This window comes from Cynocephalus volans, chromosome 1 (genome assembly GCF_027409185.1).
Source record: "Cynocephalus volans isolate mCynVol1 chromosome 1, mCynVol1.pri, whole genome shotgun sequence".
Classification (NCBI taxonomy): domain Eukaryota; kingdom Metazoa; phylum Chordata; class Mammalia; order Dermoptera; family Cynocephalidae; genus Cynocephalus; species Cynocephalus volans.
The window spans coordinates 304,001,932-304,021,250 of NC_084460.1; the positions used below are offsets into that span (position 1 = coordinate 304,001,932).

General features: G+C 48.1%; 1 protein-coding gene across 1 annotated transcript in view; it reads right to left on the reverse strand.

The window, feature by feature from the left end:
- Nucleotides 1–19,319, reverse strand: part of LOC134370151 (contactin-associated protein-like 4) — a 167,595-nt gene that overhangs the window by 59,623 nt on the left and 88,653 nt on the right. The window contains exons 8-12 of the mRNA XM_063087160.1: nucleotides 18,762–19,026; nucleotides 14,361–14,510; nucleotides 11,271–11,442; nucleotides 5,298–5,404; nucleotides 3,552–3,671 (exon numbers count right to left, since the gene is read on the reverse strand). Coding sequence (XP_062943230.1) covers nucleotides 3,552–3,671; nucleotides 5,298–5,404; nucleotides 11,271–11,442; nucleotides 14,361–14,510; nucleotides 18,762–19,026 — 814 coding nt within the window. The remainder of the gene's footprint in view (nucleotides 1–3,551; nucleotides 3,672–5,297; nucleotides 5,405–11,270; nucleotides 11,443–14,360; nucleotides 14,511–18,761; nucleotides 19,027–19,319) is intronic.

Consider the following 19,319-nt stretch of genomic DNA (forward strand, 5'->3'; position numbering starts at 1 on the left):
CCGTAGAACACGATTTCCTGCTGCTTTTCCTTCTCCAGACGTCCTGCTCCCATGAGCGTGTTAGAGGATCATCTCAAGTGCCTCACACATTTCAGTGACAAAGTCACACGGACCCTTCCTAAGGGCGTGGCTAGCAGAGATGACCACGCTGTGCCTTGGTGGCTTTCTCCTGGATGGTGGCCACAAGATGCCTGAAGCAGCAGCTGGCAGGCGGTGGTGGCTCAGGGGCAGCACCATTAAAGTCTTTGCTACTCCCCAGGGTTTTGACTCGTGTCACCAATGGCCCCAGGGCCACCAGCTTCCCCAGGAGGCCATGAGGACAGTGGTGTCATGGCTCCATGGTCACCAGGAGATGGGGTGTCAGGTCCTGGTCCTGTGGCCTCAGTCTCCTGAAACCCATCCCCACGGCTCTCAGGAGTGGCACTGGGGTCCTCTGAGTGGTATGCCCACTCGTAGATCACCACTGACCCCACACTGGCCCTCTGTGGCCCCTCAGGCAGAGGTGATGACCCACTCCCAGCCCAGCCTGTGGAGTTCTGGCTCCTGGACATCTGCCATACGTGTTCTACTCCCAGTGCAGTGGGGACACGAGGCTCTGGGGCCAAGCTGGGTAGTGGGAGGTCTGAGGTGGGGTCTCGGGTCTTGTGGCCCAGCCTCAGGTGCCTCGGCTCTCATGCCTGATGCAGACCCTGGAGTGAGGGCTTCTCCACCTGATCCCCACCTCCTTGGGAATAACTGGTCCTGGCAAAGGCCTACCTGGGGGGTAGGCTGGCAAAAGGTACAGCATCTCTTCTCTCTCTCTGCCCTCTTTCCTGAGATCTGAGCTGTCTCAGCAAAAGCCAGGTGCCCAGCTTTTTCTTTATTCTCAGTTTAACTGACACTCCAAAGCAGGCACAGTCATCCTTAGACTTCAGGTTTCTGCAACAACACCCCCAACCTGGGGCGGGCGGCATGAGCTGCAGGGAATGGAACGGGCAGGAGGGACGCGGCTCGTTCTCACCCCACGTCCACCAGCCAAGCAAGGCGCTGGCAGCAGCTGGACATTGTGCCGGGGCCTGCTAGAGCAAGGGGCGGGTGGGAAAAGGTTCCAGCATCACCACCTCTACAGCCACAGCCCTTTCCTTCAGCCGTGAAGAGGGATGATTACGACCTAGGCGGCGCTGACAGGAGCAGACGCCTTTACAAACTTGACCTTGAACTTGCCAAAATCAACAACAAACTCGTGCAGACTCCAGTCCTCACAATCAAGAATCTGCCAGAGTAACTGTGATGCTTCAGAACTTCACTTACTTTGGTATCTGCTGGGGGTGGGCAAGGTCCTGGCTGTAAATTCACGGCATGACCAGCTTAGCTCTTATTCACCCACAAGCACAACACAACGTGTGAAAATGCCATAGAACTTCACACTATTGTGGAAGTTCAGTGCGTAAGGGATGAAAAGGATATGCCACTAAAATAATTTACAGCACAGGCGCCTGGGCAGTTTCCCTCCCATACCCATAGAAACCTGCGTGTGCAAACACATACACATGCACACATATGAATGCACAGACACATGCACATACACACAGTCACACATATGTATATAACCACACACAAACACTCTCATGCACACAATGACACATGCACATAGACACATATATACACAATCATGCACGTATAAAAATAAGCACACAATGCACATGGACACATACATATATACAGACACACAGACACACACAGATGGATGCACACATAGATGTACACGTGTATGCAAACACGTACAGACACAGGATGTGTGTATACACACACATGCATATGAACACACATGCATATGAACGCACATGCATAATGTCTTTGGTCTACCTAGGAGGACTCAATCCCTCCCCTTTTTTTCCATTCAAAGCATGACCATGACTCAGATATGCCATCGCTTGATCTAAAAATCTGGCAGATGTATCCACGGAGGACACGTGTGGGCACGTTACCACAGACACAGAGGCACTCTGCTCCACAGTGCAGGTGCACCAGGCCCGGGCAGGCACACGCCACGTTCAGAACAGGGCGTGTGTGTAAGGGAGGAGAGAGTGCAGGAGCCCACAGGTCAGCCCCGGGGGGCTTCCCACCCCCCTTTCACAGGCCCGAGCATGTCTCATGGCTGAGCTGTCTCCTCTGCAGCTCTGGCTGTGCTCGGTGTGAGGGGTGACGTTTCCTGAGAGCAGAAGGGTGCCCCTCACCGCCTGATTGCCTCAGTTGCTTTGCATTGGGATCACAGCCTGTAATCCCGCTAGGGAGACCTGCCCCACTAGCTGCTCAGCCATGTGCCTGGAGGCAACCACAGTTGGATTTCCTGCTGGGTATGGAAGGGACAGAAAGTCAAAAGCCTCCTAAGAAGTCTTCTAATCTGTTCAAATGTCACCATAGAGAATCTACACATACATGATTTTTTCCTTGGAGAAATGACATTCCTCACGGTGTCTTAGTTGGCAGATCTGCCACAGAAGCCAAAACACACCGGTGGCTTAAGATCACTGAAGTTTATTCTCACAGTTCCGGAGGCCAGAAGCACAGTCAGGGTGTGGCCGGGCCGTGCTCCCTCCCAGGCTCCAGACAGGATCCTCCTGCCTCGTCTAGCTCCCGAGGTTCCCGGACCTGCAGCTACAGCGCTCACTCCTGCCTTTGTTCTCACGTGGCGTCTTCCCTCTGGGTGTCTGTGAGTCTCCAAATCGTTTCCTCTTAAGGACACCAGCCGTTGCATTTAGGGTGCACCCTAGTCCAGGATAACCTCATCCCAACTAATTCATCTGCAAGACCCTATTTACAAATGAAGCCACATTCACAGGTTCCAGGGGGACATGAATTTTGGGAGGACATTGATCCACCTACAGTGCACAGGGAGACGCGCTGAGATCTGAATAAACACCTGTATCTGTCCTACTTTACTTGGGGTTGTTTCTGTTGTTTTGAACATTTCCTCAAAATTTGGCAGAGTGGAAACTTGAAAGTGGCAGAATATCCACCCAGCAGCTGCAGCTGGGGACGCACCTGCTTCCATCGCAGGACAGCAGCATCTGTGGGGGCCACCTGCATGGGCAGGACTTGGGGTCAGCACGAGGCTGGGGATAGAGGCACAGACACCCGTGTGGACAGACACATGGAGTGGCTGTAGTTGTACAACAGATGCAGCAGTCACAGACGCAGACAACCAGTATCTACACAGGAATCAAGGAACTCAGGAGCAAATGAGTCGTATGTTCTCAGTCATCTAAAAGAGAATTTTCTTTTGACTTTGGCATTTATTAATCCAATCAGAGAAGTCTTAAATCCTTTTGTTTTAGGATTTAATAGGCAAAAATTTACTATTAAATATTCCACAAATAAAGCACATGAACAAAAACTGACATAATTATTAATTTTCTCTTGAACTATTTTTAAAGATTTCTATCCAGTACTTTTATTGAATGCCACCACTACAAGTTATCCTGATGTAGCTTCTAATCAGGCAAATTTTGACTTGGTGTGCTATGATTTTCTGTGCAACTCTTTGTATTAAATCAAAGCTTCTAACTCACCTGTCATGTTGCAGAAGGCGGGGAAGGGCTGCAGGGGCCCACTGCCATCAGGGTCAATGTGGTAGAGTCCCGACGGGCCACCTCCGTGCTTGTAGGCCTCACACGACGGCTCGTAGAGCGCTGGGGAACGTCAGTCATTCATCAGGACAGAGCAGAACTCAGTGAAGCTCGCAGCCCTTTAGCCAAGATCTGCCTTCTAGTGAACGCTCACCCTCCAGGAGGAAAGGTGACCGTGTCTTAAAAGACAAGACTATGTTTTTAAAGCAATGCGTATGGTAATATATCTAACTAGATGGAAGAAAAGAGTGTCGCAATATTTCTATAACACTTTTAAATCCCCAAAGGCAATTGAAGTCACCTAGTCCAAGGGACGGATTGGTCCCCTGCTGTGTCGGGTCACAAGGAAGCAGACTGTAAGTGTGCACTCAGCAGGGTCATGGGTGCGCCGTGCTGTCTTCTTTTAGTGCCAAATGTGACTCGTACGTGAACCTTTACTCATATAAACCCGTCCCCACACCTCTTTCCACCCTCCCACCCGGATTAACAGCCGCAGCTGCTAACTGGTCCTCACAGTCGGCTGCCGGGTGTTGGCCAAGCCCCCTCCCCTCTGCTCCACCTGTGAACACCCTCAGGACAGTCCACTCAGTGCGAGGTCAACTGTGGCTACAGCTGAGAAACCCTCTCACTTATCTCCCGATTGTTTTCTCAGAGTTCTTGGAATTACAGCTGCTGATAACAGTTAAATAAGAAAAATTAATCCGTCAAAGTATATTTAAGAGGCGCGTGCCTTGCGTTGGATTCTGTGCCAGGCATGAGGGAGAAAAATTACAAAGAGCAGAAGGTGGGCCAGAAGCGATCACCACCACTCCCTGCCCCGAAGCTTCTCTGTGAGACCCAGGGCTGGGGGCCTCCGTCCTGGCCCCAGCTCCTCCCCAGGACCACACCTCACTCCCTGGAGCAGGATGACACCTGCCCTGCCTTCCTCCCCTTTGTCAGGTTAAATCACAAAAGAAGCACAAAGCATCGCAACCTGGCATCGCCTGCGGCCTGGGGCGGCGTTGGCCCTGGGAATTTGCAGGGTTTGGAGACAACTGCGGGGGCGGGGACACTACTAGCATCTAGTGGGTGGGGTCCAGGGACGTCTCTAATCACCCTGCAATGCACTGGACGCTCCCAATGACAAAGAATTATCTGGGCCCAAAGGTTAGTGATGCCGAGGTTGAGAAACCCGCTCCAAGGTGAAGAGTGAAGGGTCAGTAGCGGAACCATCCGTGTGTCACTGGTACAGTGAGGACTGAGCAGCATCCGGGGCCTCCAGTGGCGTACGGACCAAACTAGGTGACCACAGAAGGGTTAAGACAGGCCTGGCTTCTACCTAACGGTCACCTCCAGCACCCCATCACGGCACATCAGGGCAGACAGGACACCCTGAAGTCCGAATCCCAGGGACTTGGCCCCTCCTGCCCGGGATCCTCCTGAGAACCCATTCGACTTTGCAAACACTGAAACCTTGAGGTGGCCACGTCCCCACCACGTACTGTTGCCACACAGCTCAGAAAGAACCGTGGCCCAGCTCAGTGGTCACGCCAGAGGTCACGCTGGCCGGCCGGCCCAGTCTCACATTTCTCTTACACCATTCGGTTTTCTTATGCTTATTTTCCTTTTGTCTGCTCTTTCTTTCCTATGGATTTTTATGTTTATTCACACACGTGACCCTAATGGTGAGGGGCGGGGGGGGGGGCTTACGGCGGTGGCAGGTGGCGCCCACGTAGCCGGTGCTGGAGCAGTCGCAGCGGAAGTCCGTCCAGGTCTGGGAGCATACGCCGTCATGCTCGCAGTAGTTGGGCAGACACCTGAAGGAAGGAGCAGAGCAGTCTGTTGCCACCCTCGATCACCCTGAAACACAGGTCATTCGGGCTGAAGCTGCATTAGTACACGGAGGCCACGTGCCAGCCACTGACACGGAATTCAACACGGCCGCGAGGAGTGAGCTGCTACTATGAGTGTCCCCTCCCGACACTCAGCCCTGAGTTAATAAACCTGCCCGACTCTGCTCTTCATCGTGCGTCAGGGACAGCTGCACTTGGGATTCTCCCCTTTATAATGCAGAATCGTTTGTCTTTTCTACCAAAATCATTAGTGTCTTCTTACGTGTGGCCAGAAATAGCGGCTGCTTAAAAAATTCGCAGGGATGCTTCATCGTGTTGAATTATTCCATTACTTAAGTTTGCAACAGGAAGAATAGAAGCGGAGGGGAGAGACTGACAGCAGTGATGGAGGAGCAGGGACAGGCAGATAAATCCTGTCCCCACGCGACACTGGCCTGGGACCCCAGGGGCATGAATTGTGGGCTCACGGTCATTGTTGGGATTATTCTTCCGTCTAGGATTTAGAGTAAAAGTCCGGTCAGGGCCAAAGTTTCACATGCATTTTGTTTCCCCCCAAAGAAACAAATCAGGAAACACTTGGGAAAATCCAACAGCCATCTGTACGTGATGGTCACTCTGCCCAATTAGAATAGAGAAGGAGACACTTCAAATTTCACTTACAAGACTTGTACAAATTTTCATTGATTTTCTTGAATACAACAAAGTAAATGCTCATTATCAAATATTCAAACAACCCAGAAGAGTACCAAAAAAGTAAAAATCATTTGAAATCTTAGCAATAAAATCACCATTATAGGTATGCCTGTATGTTTACATTTACGGACATGTACTTATACATGATATTTTGCAACCTTTTAATCAACGATTCATTAATATGCCATGGTTATCTCCATGTCAATAAATTTATGTTTGAATTAGCACTCGATAGGTCAAAGAAATCCGCTACCTCAGTTACCATAATTTATCTGCAACATTCTCTATTTGGATTTATTGGAACGTGGTGTGATGAAGACAGTTCATAAACAAGTGAAGTCGACAGTGTGAACAACAACACTAGTGGTTACTCAGATCCACGATGACAGACCCGGGTGTTTTCCTGCAGACACTAGAGAAATGGCTTCAGCCCGTGAAGAGCTGGGCCACTCTGTGGAGACTGAAGACGCGGCCCTCCGGCCTCCGGTGAGTGTGCTGATTTCTAATGGGTCTGATTCACAACCCACTGGCTGCATCGTTTTTCCTATTTCGGGGCCAGCAGGGGGTTTACTGTTGTGAACTGAGGAGGTGAAGACTTCGCCTGTTCATTCAGGGCCGCCCTGACATGGGTCCCCCATAAATGCTGCCCGGTGGCCTCTCCAAGCCCAAGCCCCAGCATCTCCACCCCAAGGCCTCAGACACGACGGTCATTGTGTGAACTTCTGCAGACAAACAAACCACCGCCCAGGGGGACGTGCCTTGAAAGAGCTCAACTCACGTCGATTCCCTCCCTGTCTGCATGTTTCATTCTGAGAACGTGAAATGGGGGCTCCTGGGAACTAGAGGGTGTCTTTTTGCTGGCTCACTCTTCCCCTCCAACACCAGGGACCATGCACGGGACCAAGGGCGTCCTCCCAGTCCTGGACCAGCGGCCATTCCCCTCCCCTCACCCAAAGCCCCGGACCTGGGCTGGGAAGGAGATCCCTGACCATGTTTGTCACCAGGTGCAGAAAGGAAGGAAGGAGGTGTGGGCAGTGCTGGCAGATGAGAGCACGTGGGTGTGAGCGAGCAAGTGTGCATGTGAATGAATGAGTGTGAGAGTATGTGAGTGCATATGAGTGTGTGTGTGAGTGTGTGTGAGTGCCGCGAGTGCGAGTGTGTGTACATGTGTGTGTGAGTGTGTGGGTGTGGCTCCTCCCCCATGCACAGGAGCTGGGCTGTCATTGCAGCATCAATTTATTATGACTGGAGACCCGGACGCCCACTGCACAGAGGCGGGGGCCCCCTTTCCTTTCTGGACATAGAAAAGCATCGGTGCCACCTCGCAGGAGGTTGTGCTCCCAGTGAGTGCTGCCCTGGTGTGTGTGGGCAGTTCTGGAGGTGTCCTCAGTTCTGACAGGCAACAGGGAGCACTGTTGACCAACGCACTGTCACCAAGCAGAGGGCACCTGGGATCCTGGCAACCTCCACGCACAGCATCTGAGAAATGAACTATAGAAGTCTAACCTGGAGCAGAGTGTTAGGAAACCATACAGTTTCACATATGTGAAGGGCCAGGTTGTATCAGAGGGGGTGCATGTGCTCGGCTCAGCCACACAGTAGACATAGCTGGATGGACGAGTTTCATTAGAGCCACCAGCAATGGCCAGAATGGAGTGACAGGGGGATCTACCTCCCACCTGAATGGACAAAGCACATGGAGTGGTGGCTCATTTTCAAGACTCTGGTCATCAGGCAAGAAAGGCCAGTCATTCCTCAGACATCGAAAACAAAGAAGGTGTGTGGCTGTGATGGCCTCAGGCCCCCGAGGGAGTCTCCAGACGATGATGAAGGAAGGGGCAGGGTCCTGACGAGCCCAGGAGCACCTGAGTTGGGGAGATGGAGCTGCGAGCTCAGGGATGCCAAGGTGGCTGGTGTGAGCAGGACAGACAGCCAGAGGACAGTGCCACCAGGGAGACTTCTGGGGATCTGTAGAGGCCCCCAGAGCATCCAGTGCTGGGCACCATGTGGTGTGAGGAAACTCTCCACAGCCAGGGAAAGAACCACCCAGAAGGAGTAGAAGAAGCAAGAGCCTGTGCTGACACAGGGCTGGGACAGTGCCTGCCCTCACCAGTGAGAGACGACAGCCTCACCGTGCACAGGTGCAGCTCTCAGAGCGGTCCTGCCCCAGCTCTGGATGAAGTACTGCTCAGCCTCACAGAGCTCACAGTCAAGAACTGAAGGAACGCAACTCATCCAAGAACAAAGCACAAGAATATCCATAGGATCACAAAGTTACACAGCACCAAATAAGGTAAAATTCACAATGTGTGACACTCCATTTAATTTTACCAGACATTCTAAGAAGCAATAAAATGTGGCCATAACAAGAGGACAAGTTGACCAGCCCAAGCCATAACTGACAGATGCTAAACTCGGTAGACAAGAACTTTTTGGTATATTTAAAAAATTAAGTATAGATATGAAAGATATAAAAATGCATCAATTAAGTTTCCAGAGATAAAACGACAGTGTTTAATCTGAAAAATACACTGAATAGGATTAATAGCAGATAAGGCATCACAGAAAATATTAGTGAATATGGAGGCAAAGCAAAAAAACTAAAAGGAAACAGAAAGAAGAGCTTAAAAAACAAGAACAAGGCATCAGAGGACTGTGGGGCAACTCCAAGCGGTCAATGAAGCATGCAGTTGGCGGTCCTGGAGACAGGAAAGAGGGGGAGAAAGAAAAAAGTATTTGAATTAATGACATTGGGAAATTTACCAAATTTGATAAAAATTAGAAACTCACAGGTCCCAAAATCCCAGTGTCCCACAAGCACACAAATATGAATAAAACTACATAAAACCACACTAAGCCACCTCATAATAAAATTTCTTAAAACCGGTAATAAAGACAAAATCTTAAAAGCACCCGGGGAAACGACGTGTCTCATTCAGAGGAAGAGAGGAGAGGCTAAGAGGAGATTTCTTGTCCGAGCCAACGGGAGACAGGAGAGCGCAGAGCAGCCCTGCTAGAGAGGAGAGAACAAAGGTGGAACAAACACTCGACCAGACTCGAGAGCATTCAGAGGACCCATCGTCAACAGCCCTGGAAAACAACAGTTAAAGGAAGTTCTTCACACAGATACAGAATGTCAACATCCATCTGCACAATGGAGCACAAAGCAGCAATGTGGCAACTGCATTTCACGTGTGCGCACATGTGTGTGTTGCATATTATTTACATTTTGTTAAAAGAGAATTGACAGTTTAAGCAAAGCAAGCACAGTGTAGGGAGGATTTGCAACCTGTGTAGGGTGAAATGCGCAGCGACCACAGCCAAGGCCTGGGGCAGGAGAGAGGCTGCAAGTGCAGTTTCTCACTGTCCACGGAAGGCCACAGTCCTCCTCTAAGGGATACATGAATTCAGCAAAATCCTAATCAAACTCCCAGAGGAAGTTTTTAAAGAAGTTTACAAGCTAGTTCTAAAATTGGCATGAAAATGCAGACACCAGCCATTCCCTTCCTGGCGTTTACCCAAGGTAAGCGGAGGCGTGTCCATACCTAGCGTGCACGTGGTGCTTATAACAGCTTTGTCTGTGCACTCAAAAACCGGAGACAATCAAGACGTCCATCACCACGGAAATGGAGAAACGGACGTGAGCTTTCTACACAACTAAAAAAGAACAGACTACTGGTACACACAACAGCAAATGTATGTATTTCTTTCTATTTCTTCCGAGAGCACATAAACACGAGATGAGACACTTTTAGAAGTTAAAAACAAAACCCACCCAGAGTTACTATACATAACTGTCTGTCACTGAAAATGCCAGTTAGTTTTATGTTACTCCCTTAAATCTTAGCCTGAAGTTTTATTTAAAAACACTAAATTAACATTTATGATCTTTTTCTAAGTTGATAAATATTATTAAACATATTTTTCTGTGTGCTACCATAATGACAAATTTGTCTATGTGTGTGTTAAAAATCCACTTTTATTCAAAAGAGTTTCACTTGCAGACTGGATTAGTTATATTCCTTGTGAAAAGCTGTGGTGTTAGAACATATCCACACTGGGAAGAAACGGGTAACTGAATCACCACGTTACTAAAGGTACTAAAATAACTTTCCACGAGCCGAGGTGGTAGCAGACACAACCGACCGAGGGCCGCTGACTCTCCCAGGGCTGAGAACAGGAGAGCTCCCCACCAACCCATCCCGCCTGCGGAGTCGGCCCACGTGGGGCCTCCTTGCAGAGGGGAGCGGGCCTCGGAAGCCTCCTGAACATCCACCCCGAGTTCCAGGTCTGTCCTGCAGAGCTGTGTGGCCATGACTTACCCATGAGGTGATAGTTTCTACACCCTAAAGCCATGTAATCCAAAAATAAAAGTTGAGGTTTATTGGCCAAAGTCTCCTTTTCCGAATCTTTCATCAGGATTTCCCACCCCAGATGAATGGAACACGTACATATGGGGAAATGATTCTCAGTTTAAAAGAACTCGGGGTTTAGTGAATGAGTCATTCAACTGGTGGCAATTGTGTTTTCCTGATCTATTGTAAATGATGATAAATTTGGTGACACACAACACTGAATTCCAATTATTCTTTAAACCAGGACTAAGAGGCCTGATAAACCTGAAAATAGATTAAAAAATAGGCAAATGCTTACTCTGACTGAATTGCTCAGACAAGTGAAAACAGGAGAGAGGTTTTCAAATTGTGAAGTTTACCCCCAAGTACATCGGCACTTGCAAGGGGAATGGCACTGCACAGCCACTCTGTGCACCCAGGTGATCCACGCTACAGAGCCTGACTGTTGCTGCCATAACGACGTTTACGCTCCTTTTATTTTCAACTTTTTTTTACATTTTACTTATCTTCTCTCCAGTGACTGTGGATGATTATAGCAACATCTAGAGAATTTGCTGTCAGTGAGCCTTTGAGAGTAGCATTCTTACCACATGCCATCGCTCGAAAGAAGCCATTTCCTTCAATTACAGACACAAGTTCCTTACTTTTTCTTACAAAATAAAACTACCTCACTTCTTGTATAACGTTGGAGGCGGGGGGGGGGGGTGTCTATTTCCCAACTGAGTTTCTTTTGAAGTCTACCCTGAACGTTTCACGTGTGGCGTGGCAGAACGCTGCCCTACCTGTCCAGGATGCCGCAGGTGTCGATGTGCAGGTCGCTGAAGCTGCCCAGGGTGCCCTGCTGCACGGAGATCAGGTCCACGTCCCGGCCACTGATGGAGACGAGCCGCAGGCATCCCTGGAATCCGCCCGCTGTGTGCTCACAGCCAGGCCCGGAGCTGCGAGGGAGGCAGCCTGAGGGTTCCACACAGGAGACAAGAGAGCATGGTGAGGGGACACGGCACTGCACGGTGCCACCTCCTGCCCAGACACCGTGTTTAGATTCCCTGCCACTCACGAGAAGGCCTCTCCTCACCGGGGGGAGAGTGAAAGGTCAGCAGAGCACAAAGTAACCCTGGAATCAGGAATGTAAGGAAGATGGACATACGTTAGGATTTAAAATTCACTCTGAATTCAAAGCCTGATTTTTTTAAGTACGCTAGAAAATTTAACTCCTTTTATCATTATGAATATTAAGTGAAAAAATCAGATGCACACGGATTTAAAATTAGAAATGAAATAACAGGTTTTATTATTATATGTAAGAATTGCTGAAAGTGTAGACTGGGAGGAGTCTTATTAAGCCTGCATGCGCCAGGGCACAGTCGCGGGCGTGCTCACATCCCGTGGCCCTGAAGACTCGCATAAGCAGAAGAAGGAAAATGCACATTTGCTTTTATAACAATCATTTTTGTCTTAGATGACTTAGTCAAACATATAACCAAAAATTAAATTTTGACATTAACATCTTAATACATTAAAAAGCGACTCTGTGCAATAGCAAGTACACTGTATAGAAAAAACCACCCTATATAATCTGCTGTATAAAAAGGATGTGAACATTTGGGTCACTCCCAAAGTTAGACCATCATCATTTACCCAACCATGTCGAGGTCCCTGTGCAGTGGCTCCTGGGCCGTGCCTTGCAGGGTCACATCGGATCACTGCTCTCAGAAGTGCCACATGAGTTGCAGCATCACAGCGCCTTGTGCAGGGGCTCTGTCCCTCCACACAGCAGGAGCCACTACTGCAGTAGGAGGATCTGTGCTCCCAGGTGGCTGCAGGACAGGAGGTGCTCAGAGTGGCTGGGGACTGTGGGGAGCAGGGCGCCCCAAGCACATCTTTGTTTTTACTTAATTACCACTAAATGCAAATGGGCACATCCGTACACATGCAGCATTACTATTGTTTAATGCCAAACACTTTTGCACTGATTTTGTTTTGTGACCTTGCCTTTTATACCTACTCTTCACCTCGTGAGATAACGCCTCACTAATCTCTAGCCCAGAGCATCATTCTTCCCTAATTATGACTAAAACAGATTGATAATTGTTTTAAATCTAGGAAATCTACAAATTATCCATATAGTAAAAATTATCACATTATATTACTATTTAAAATGTAGGTTAAGGTGTTATGACCATCTTAAGATATATTTGGACAAACTGAAATAGTTTTGTTAAGCATGGAGTTCACCCACTAAGTTTAAGTTCTTACTTTTTAAGAGGTGTCCTGCTGCTCTGTGTGAATAATCGGTGACAAATATCAAAGAACTGGTAATTACAAAAGCGCGGCATCTCGAGTCCTGCGTGATGCGTACTGATTTCCCATGGTAATTGCATGTTTAGTCTTCACTCAGGTTTTAATAACAGTTATAACTATTCAATACTTTCTCTTTCCAATAATTTACACTAATGACAAATGCAAGCATGTGTGTATATCTCCAGCTGTTATAAAGTACATTAAAATGCTATATGCTAGCCATGTGGAAATTTTAAGTTTCAAATTAAAAATTATGTCACAAAAATCAATTCAACCTCTGAAGCCTTCATCCATCATTTTCTTATTTTAAGAGTAACACACATAGTTCAAACAGCTAAGTGCCTACAGAAAACTGAACATAGTAAACATGGGTTAGCTCCGTCGATGAGATCCACTTTATCTCTTACCATTTACTATATTAGGGCTGAACAGATATTAATGCAATAAAAAAGTTTTGAGCAACCACTATATTCCAGAAATAGGGTTAGAACTATTTTGCTAATCTCCCTTTCTCATAAAATGTTATCATTTAATTCTTTCAGAACAAAATAGATTCTGAAACTTTGTCAAAAGTGGAGACAGCAGCCACAGAGGGAGTCACGTGTCTTCCCAGAGATACGCACACACGTGGCTACAGACCTCAGCAAAGAAAGAGCCGAGGGACCGAGACAGGTGCAGCTCAGCTCGCCCTTCGTGAGCAGAGGTGTCCAGCTGTGAGGCCACAGGCCAAAGTGCTGAGATGTAAAGATTTCTGGAACAAACCTAATCCCAATTGACTGGAGTTTATCCGAGACTGCGAGGGAGACAGCCGGTTCTATGGCTCCCAGCGTGGCAGGAGGTTGCCCAGGTGTCTCTGTACCAGGCACCTGTGCTGTGAAGCTCAGAGAGCTCAGAGCAGCAGCAGGGGGTAGGTGAACTGAGCAGCGCAGAGGGTCTGCTGGGGCTGACGGGAATCTGTCATCAATGGGGCAAATGCAGAAACCTATGTCAGGATGTGGGGGAGCTGCTAGAAGCAACTTCACAAAGAAAGCTCGGTCTGGGGGGAAGGGAGAAGTGAGCCACCAACAGCAGAATTCTCCGTGGCAGGTGCACAGCGCCGCTGTCCCTATGCAGATCAGCCTCACCATAATGAATCCTACATGTGAGCAGATGAGGCCAGAATAGACCAGCAACATGAGACGGTCACACCGGGGGCCCACCTGGTGCACTGCAGACAGAGGACCTTTACAGGCTGTCTCCTCAGCCGAGCCTGCACCAGGGGGGACGTCAGGGCGGGAGGTGCACGTGGGACCTCTCGGCATGCGGGGTGTGGGCTACAGGAAGACTAGAGCAGGGAGCCCTGAGAAGTGCAACGAGGTACATGAGCTCCTAGTGCCACAGGGACTCTCTTTCATAATGTGAATTATACCTCCATGAAGCCTCTTAGAAAAGTGAGGTTCCCCGTGTTTGCGGAACTTTGGGGGAATGTGCCACACGAGGGAGAGTGAAAACCATGAGAAGAATCACTGCCGCAGCCTGCAAGGGCAGCGAAGAGGAACATCGGGGGTGTTGGCGTGCTGCGCCCCACTCACCTCCAAAGTAGTAGGCGACCCCCGAGTAGGTCTCCACGGAGGCCACAGTGTGGACAGTGGAGGCCACGTCCTCGTCCACCCTCATGCTCAGGTGGCTCCTTGTAGCCATCAAGGAGACAGAATGCCACCGCCCATCATTTAACCCAACACCTGGGGAATCAAATCACATCAGGTAAAAGAGACACCCGTAAGCCACAGACCTCACAAGTACTTACAAAAAGTGATAAAAAAACAATGAGTCCAGCAGGTGCAGGATCCCAAAGAAGGGCTGAAGGGACCCCCCCCCACACACATGCACGTCCACCCCACAGTGCATCCTGGACGGACCAACACCACATGCCAGGACACCGACCCGCTCCATCTTTGTCACTTAACTTCTGGGGGCCTGTGTAAGTGCAGTCATCCCCCCAAATCCCAGGATGGATAAAGGACAGCTTTAGGTTACCCTCCTGCTACTTCACTCTCTCCAGCTGAGGATCCTGAGTCTGCACAGCAGCTGCTGTGATAGCGAAACCACGCAGCGAGCTTTGCAGGGGACATGCCTGTTGCAACCACGTGTAAGCAAACACACGTGTAAGCAAACACACGTGCGAACATCGAGGGCTGCATCAGGCCAGTCTGTCCTCACACATCTGCTGACACAGAGTCACAAATCCCTCACCTGGACCTAAAGGGATTTATGTCTCCAGATCATGCTTGTTGAGATGTCTCCCCACGTGGAGGCTGTTAATCCTGATGGCCTCAGCAGGGAGCCAGGCACAGGTGAGGTGTCCCAGGAAAGTAAGGCTCTGCCCAGGGCCAGGGAGGAGGATGGGGCTGAGGAAGCTGCTCCTGGGCACAGTGGACTTGCTCATATTATCAATCTCCCATCATCCAATGGCCATCGAAGGCCCACACTGACAGGGTGGGGGTGGCAATGCAGGTCACAGCTGTACCTCCTGCACCTGCCGAGGAGAACGTGGCTCTATAGGGAGCATAGACTCCTGGAGTTACCAGATTCCCAGTTTTTCATAAGAAGACAGACATCTAGATTCTGTTGTGAATTTCCTGACTTTTTATTTATGTATTTATTTATTTTATTGATTATGCATATTCATGGGGTATAGAGTTGACCGTCACCACCTGTACCCAAGATGTGATGGTCAGATCAATAGTGTCAGCATGCCTATTACCACAAATTGTGATTATTCCTCATGTCCCCCACCCAATTGATCCCCAACCTTTCTCCCTTTCCCCCTCCATCCCTAGGTCTGCTCTCTCCCTCTGCAAGTCCAATGCACCACTGTGGTCTTTCCTTCCTTCCTTCTTTCTCTCTTAGCTCCCACTTATGAGTGAGCACATGTGGTGTTTTCCCCTCTATGTCTGGCTTATTTCATTCAACATAATATTCTCCAAGCTCATCCATGTTGCCGAAAATGGCAGAATTTCATTCTTTTTTTATGGCAGAGTAGCATTCCGTGGTGTATATAATATACCACATTTTCCTTATCCAGTCATCCATCAATGGTCACTTAGTTGCTTCCATATCCTGTCTATTGTGAACACAGCTGTGATGAACATGGGAGTGCAGGTGTCCCTTCAACATGATGATTTCCATTCCTCTGGGCATATACCCAGAGGTGGGATTGCTGGATCGTATGGAAGATCTATCTGTAGTTGTTTGAGAGACCTCCATACTGTTTTCCATTGTGGACTAATTTACAGTCCCACCAATCCCACCAACAGTGCAGGAGTGTTTCCTTCTCTCCACATCCTCATCACCACATGTTATTCTCTGTCTTTTTGGTTTTAGCCAGTCTAACTGGGGTGAGATGATATCTCAATGTGGCTTTAATTTGCATTTCCCTGATGACTAGTGATGCTGAGCATTTTCTAAAGTGCCTGTTGGCCATTTGTATGTCTTCCTTAAAAAAATGTCTATTCAGCTCCTTTGCCCAGTTTTTAATTAGTTTATTTGTTTTTCTACTGCATAATTGCTTGAATTCCTGGTATATTCTGGATATTAATCCCCTGTCAGATGTGTAGTTTGAAAATATTTACTCCCATTCTGCGGCTTGTCTTTTCACTCTGTTGATTGTTTCTTTTGCTGTGCAGTAGCTTTTTACTTTGATATAGTCCCATTTGTTTATTTTTTCTTTTGTTGCTTGTGATTTGGGGTCTTGTTCATAAACTCTTTGCTCAGTCCTACTTCTTGAAGTGTTTCTCCTATATTTTCCCTTGGTAGTTTCACAGCTTCAGGTCTTATACTTAAGTCTTAATCCATTTTGAGTTGATTTTGGTATATGATGAGAGGTGCATGTCTAGTTTCATTCTTCTGCATATGCATGTCCAGTTTTCACATCACCACTTATTGAAGAGTCAGTCTTTGCCTTTGTCAAATATCAGTTGGCTGTAAGTCTGTGGGTTGATTTCTGGGCTGCCTATTCTGTTCCATTGGTCTAAGTGTCCATTTGTATGCCAGTACCATGCTGTTTTGGTTACTATAGTTTTGTAGTATAATTTGAAGTCAGGTAGTGTTATACCTCCAGCTTTATTTATTTGCTCAGGATTGCTTTGGCTATTTGGGGTCTTTTGTTGTTCCATATGAATGTTAGGATTATTTTTTATGTTTCTGTGAATAATGTATTTTGATGGGAATTGCATTGAATTTGCAGATTGCTTTGGGTAGTATAGACATTTTCACAAATGTTAATTCTTGTAGTCCAAGAGCATAGAATGTCTTTACATCTTTTTGTGTCTTCTTTAATTTCTTTCAACAGTGATTTGTAGCTCTCATTGTAGAGATCTTTCACCTTCTTGGTTAAATTGATTCCTAGTGTTTTGTTGTTGTTGCTGTTTTGGGCGACTATTGTAAATGGGCTTACTTTTTTCATTTCTCTTTCTGTTTGCTTGTTATTGGAGAATATAAATGAAACTAATTTGGGGGCATTGATTTTGTATCCTAAAACATTACTGAAATTATTAATCAGCTCTAAGAGTTTATTGGTAGAGTCTTTATGTTTTTCTCTATATAGAATCATGTCATCTGCAAATAGGGACACCCATGATTAAGATGTTTGTGTGCTTAAGGTTGTCTGATAGCACTCTTAGACATTCTTCATTTTTTAAAATTCTTTTTTCCTTTTTTTTTTGTCTGGCTGGGTTATTTCAAAAACACCATCTTCGAGGTATGAAATTCTTTCTTCTGCTTTCTCTAGCCTGCTGCTCAAGCTTTCTGTTCTGTTTTTTATTTCATTGAGTGAATCCTTCAGTTCTAGAAGTTCTGTTACATTCTTTTTTAGGGTATTAATCTCTTTGTAAATTTCCTCCTTCATATCCTGGATATTTTTTTCTTGTTTTATGGTGTTCTCTAATTGATTCTTCTCTTATCTCTTTGAGTTTTCGTAAGATCAGTGCTCAGAATTCCTTTTCAGACATCAAGGGTTTCCTGTTCTATGGTTTCTGGTACTTGAGAATTATCATATTCCTTAAGTGGTGCCATATCTTCTTGTTTATTTGTAGTTCTAGTATTTTTTCCCTGGTTTTTGGTCATCTGGTAGGGTGTTTGTTTCTTCTATTAGTCTGGAATGGGCTGTCAGGGGAAACACTTATTCCTCTATCTGTAGGCTCTGCTGGTGGCTTTTCTTTGTATAAATGCAGTTGAGTGTGCAGTGGGCTGTCTCAGCTATTTCTTGGGTTGTGGGTGGGCCTCTCTGGGGCTTAGGTGTGGGCCTGTGGCAGTGGGGACAGCAGTACATGGGACAGCGCTCACCTGGTTTCCCATTTGTGTGATGGGCAGGCCTCTCTGGGGCTCAGGAATGGGCCAGCAGAGGTGCTCTACCTCAAAAGTCTTATCAAAGCCTCTGTCCAACAAAAAAATGCCCCTTTCTGCAGGTGGGAGTGGGTCATGAGATGAGCAGAGGGCTCGGCCCCCAGGAGCATCTTGGCTGGGATGTCCCTATGGGTTTGGCCACCCTCAGCTTGTGCAGTGAGCACCTGGGCTGGAAGGGGTTCCCAAGAGTCTCACAACTAGCCTTCTTCCATGCATGAGACCAACAGCCACTTTCATTGTCATATTTCACAATGAACCAAGCACATCAGAAGATGCAAAGTGCCAGAGGGAGGTGTGCACACCTGGGTGTGTTATTAACAAAGCACTAATGCTATAGGGTGGGAAGGGTGTCAGGAAGTGGAGGAGACTTTCTCAGGTAACCCCAACCCCCAGGCATGCTGCTGGTGGGACAGGGTGGGGTGGCCATCCCTGTTCAAATTCGGTGTGTCAGGTTCAGGTGCCTGGAGTGGGGACCTAAGTGTCTTAGGACGCCAGGAGTCATCATTAAAATTCATGCTCTTTGTGTGTAAAGCTCTGTGGAGATCTGAGGTGACACAGCCATGCTCTGAAGCTCCAGGAACACACATTACCTGCAGTGATGTCACCTTGTGCATGTCCTGGGGGCAGGTGCACACTCAGCTTGAGGCTCCCATCCTTGAGGGTGAGGAGGAGACCCCCTGAGCCTGGGCGAGGTTGGCTGGACAGCAGCAGCCCTGCACTGTTCCACGTCCGGAACTGGAAGCTGACCGAAGCCCCGTCTTCCCCGGGGGTGCCAGGCAGTGCTAAGTAGCTCCTGGTGCTCAGAAACGTGGCTGGCACTGTCTGTGGGTGTGAGCAGGAGAAGGAGATGTTTCCCTGAGAATGGAAGAGACAGAGGCAGTGCTGAGGGGCTTCCGGACACTTCCATTGCAGGCAGGTGGACTCTGCCTGTCACCCCAGCTTCTCTGGGATAACCTGTTCTCTGTCCAACCCCCACCAGATTCCGGTGACCTTCCTGGCATCTCCTGTGTCCTCCCCAGTGACTGGCATCCAGGAAGGAGCCCAGCGGACATTCAGGTGACGCTTACCCTGGCACTGGATGAGCACAGCCGCCTACTCAGCTTCCCAGACTTGGCCCCACTGGTCCCAACACACCGTCCTCCTGAAGA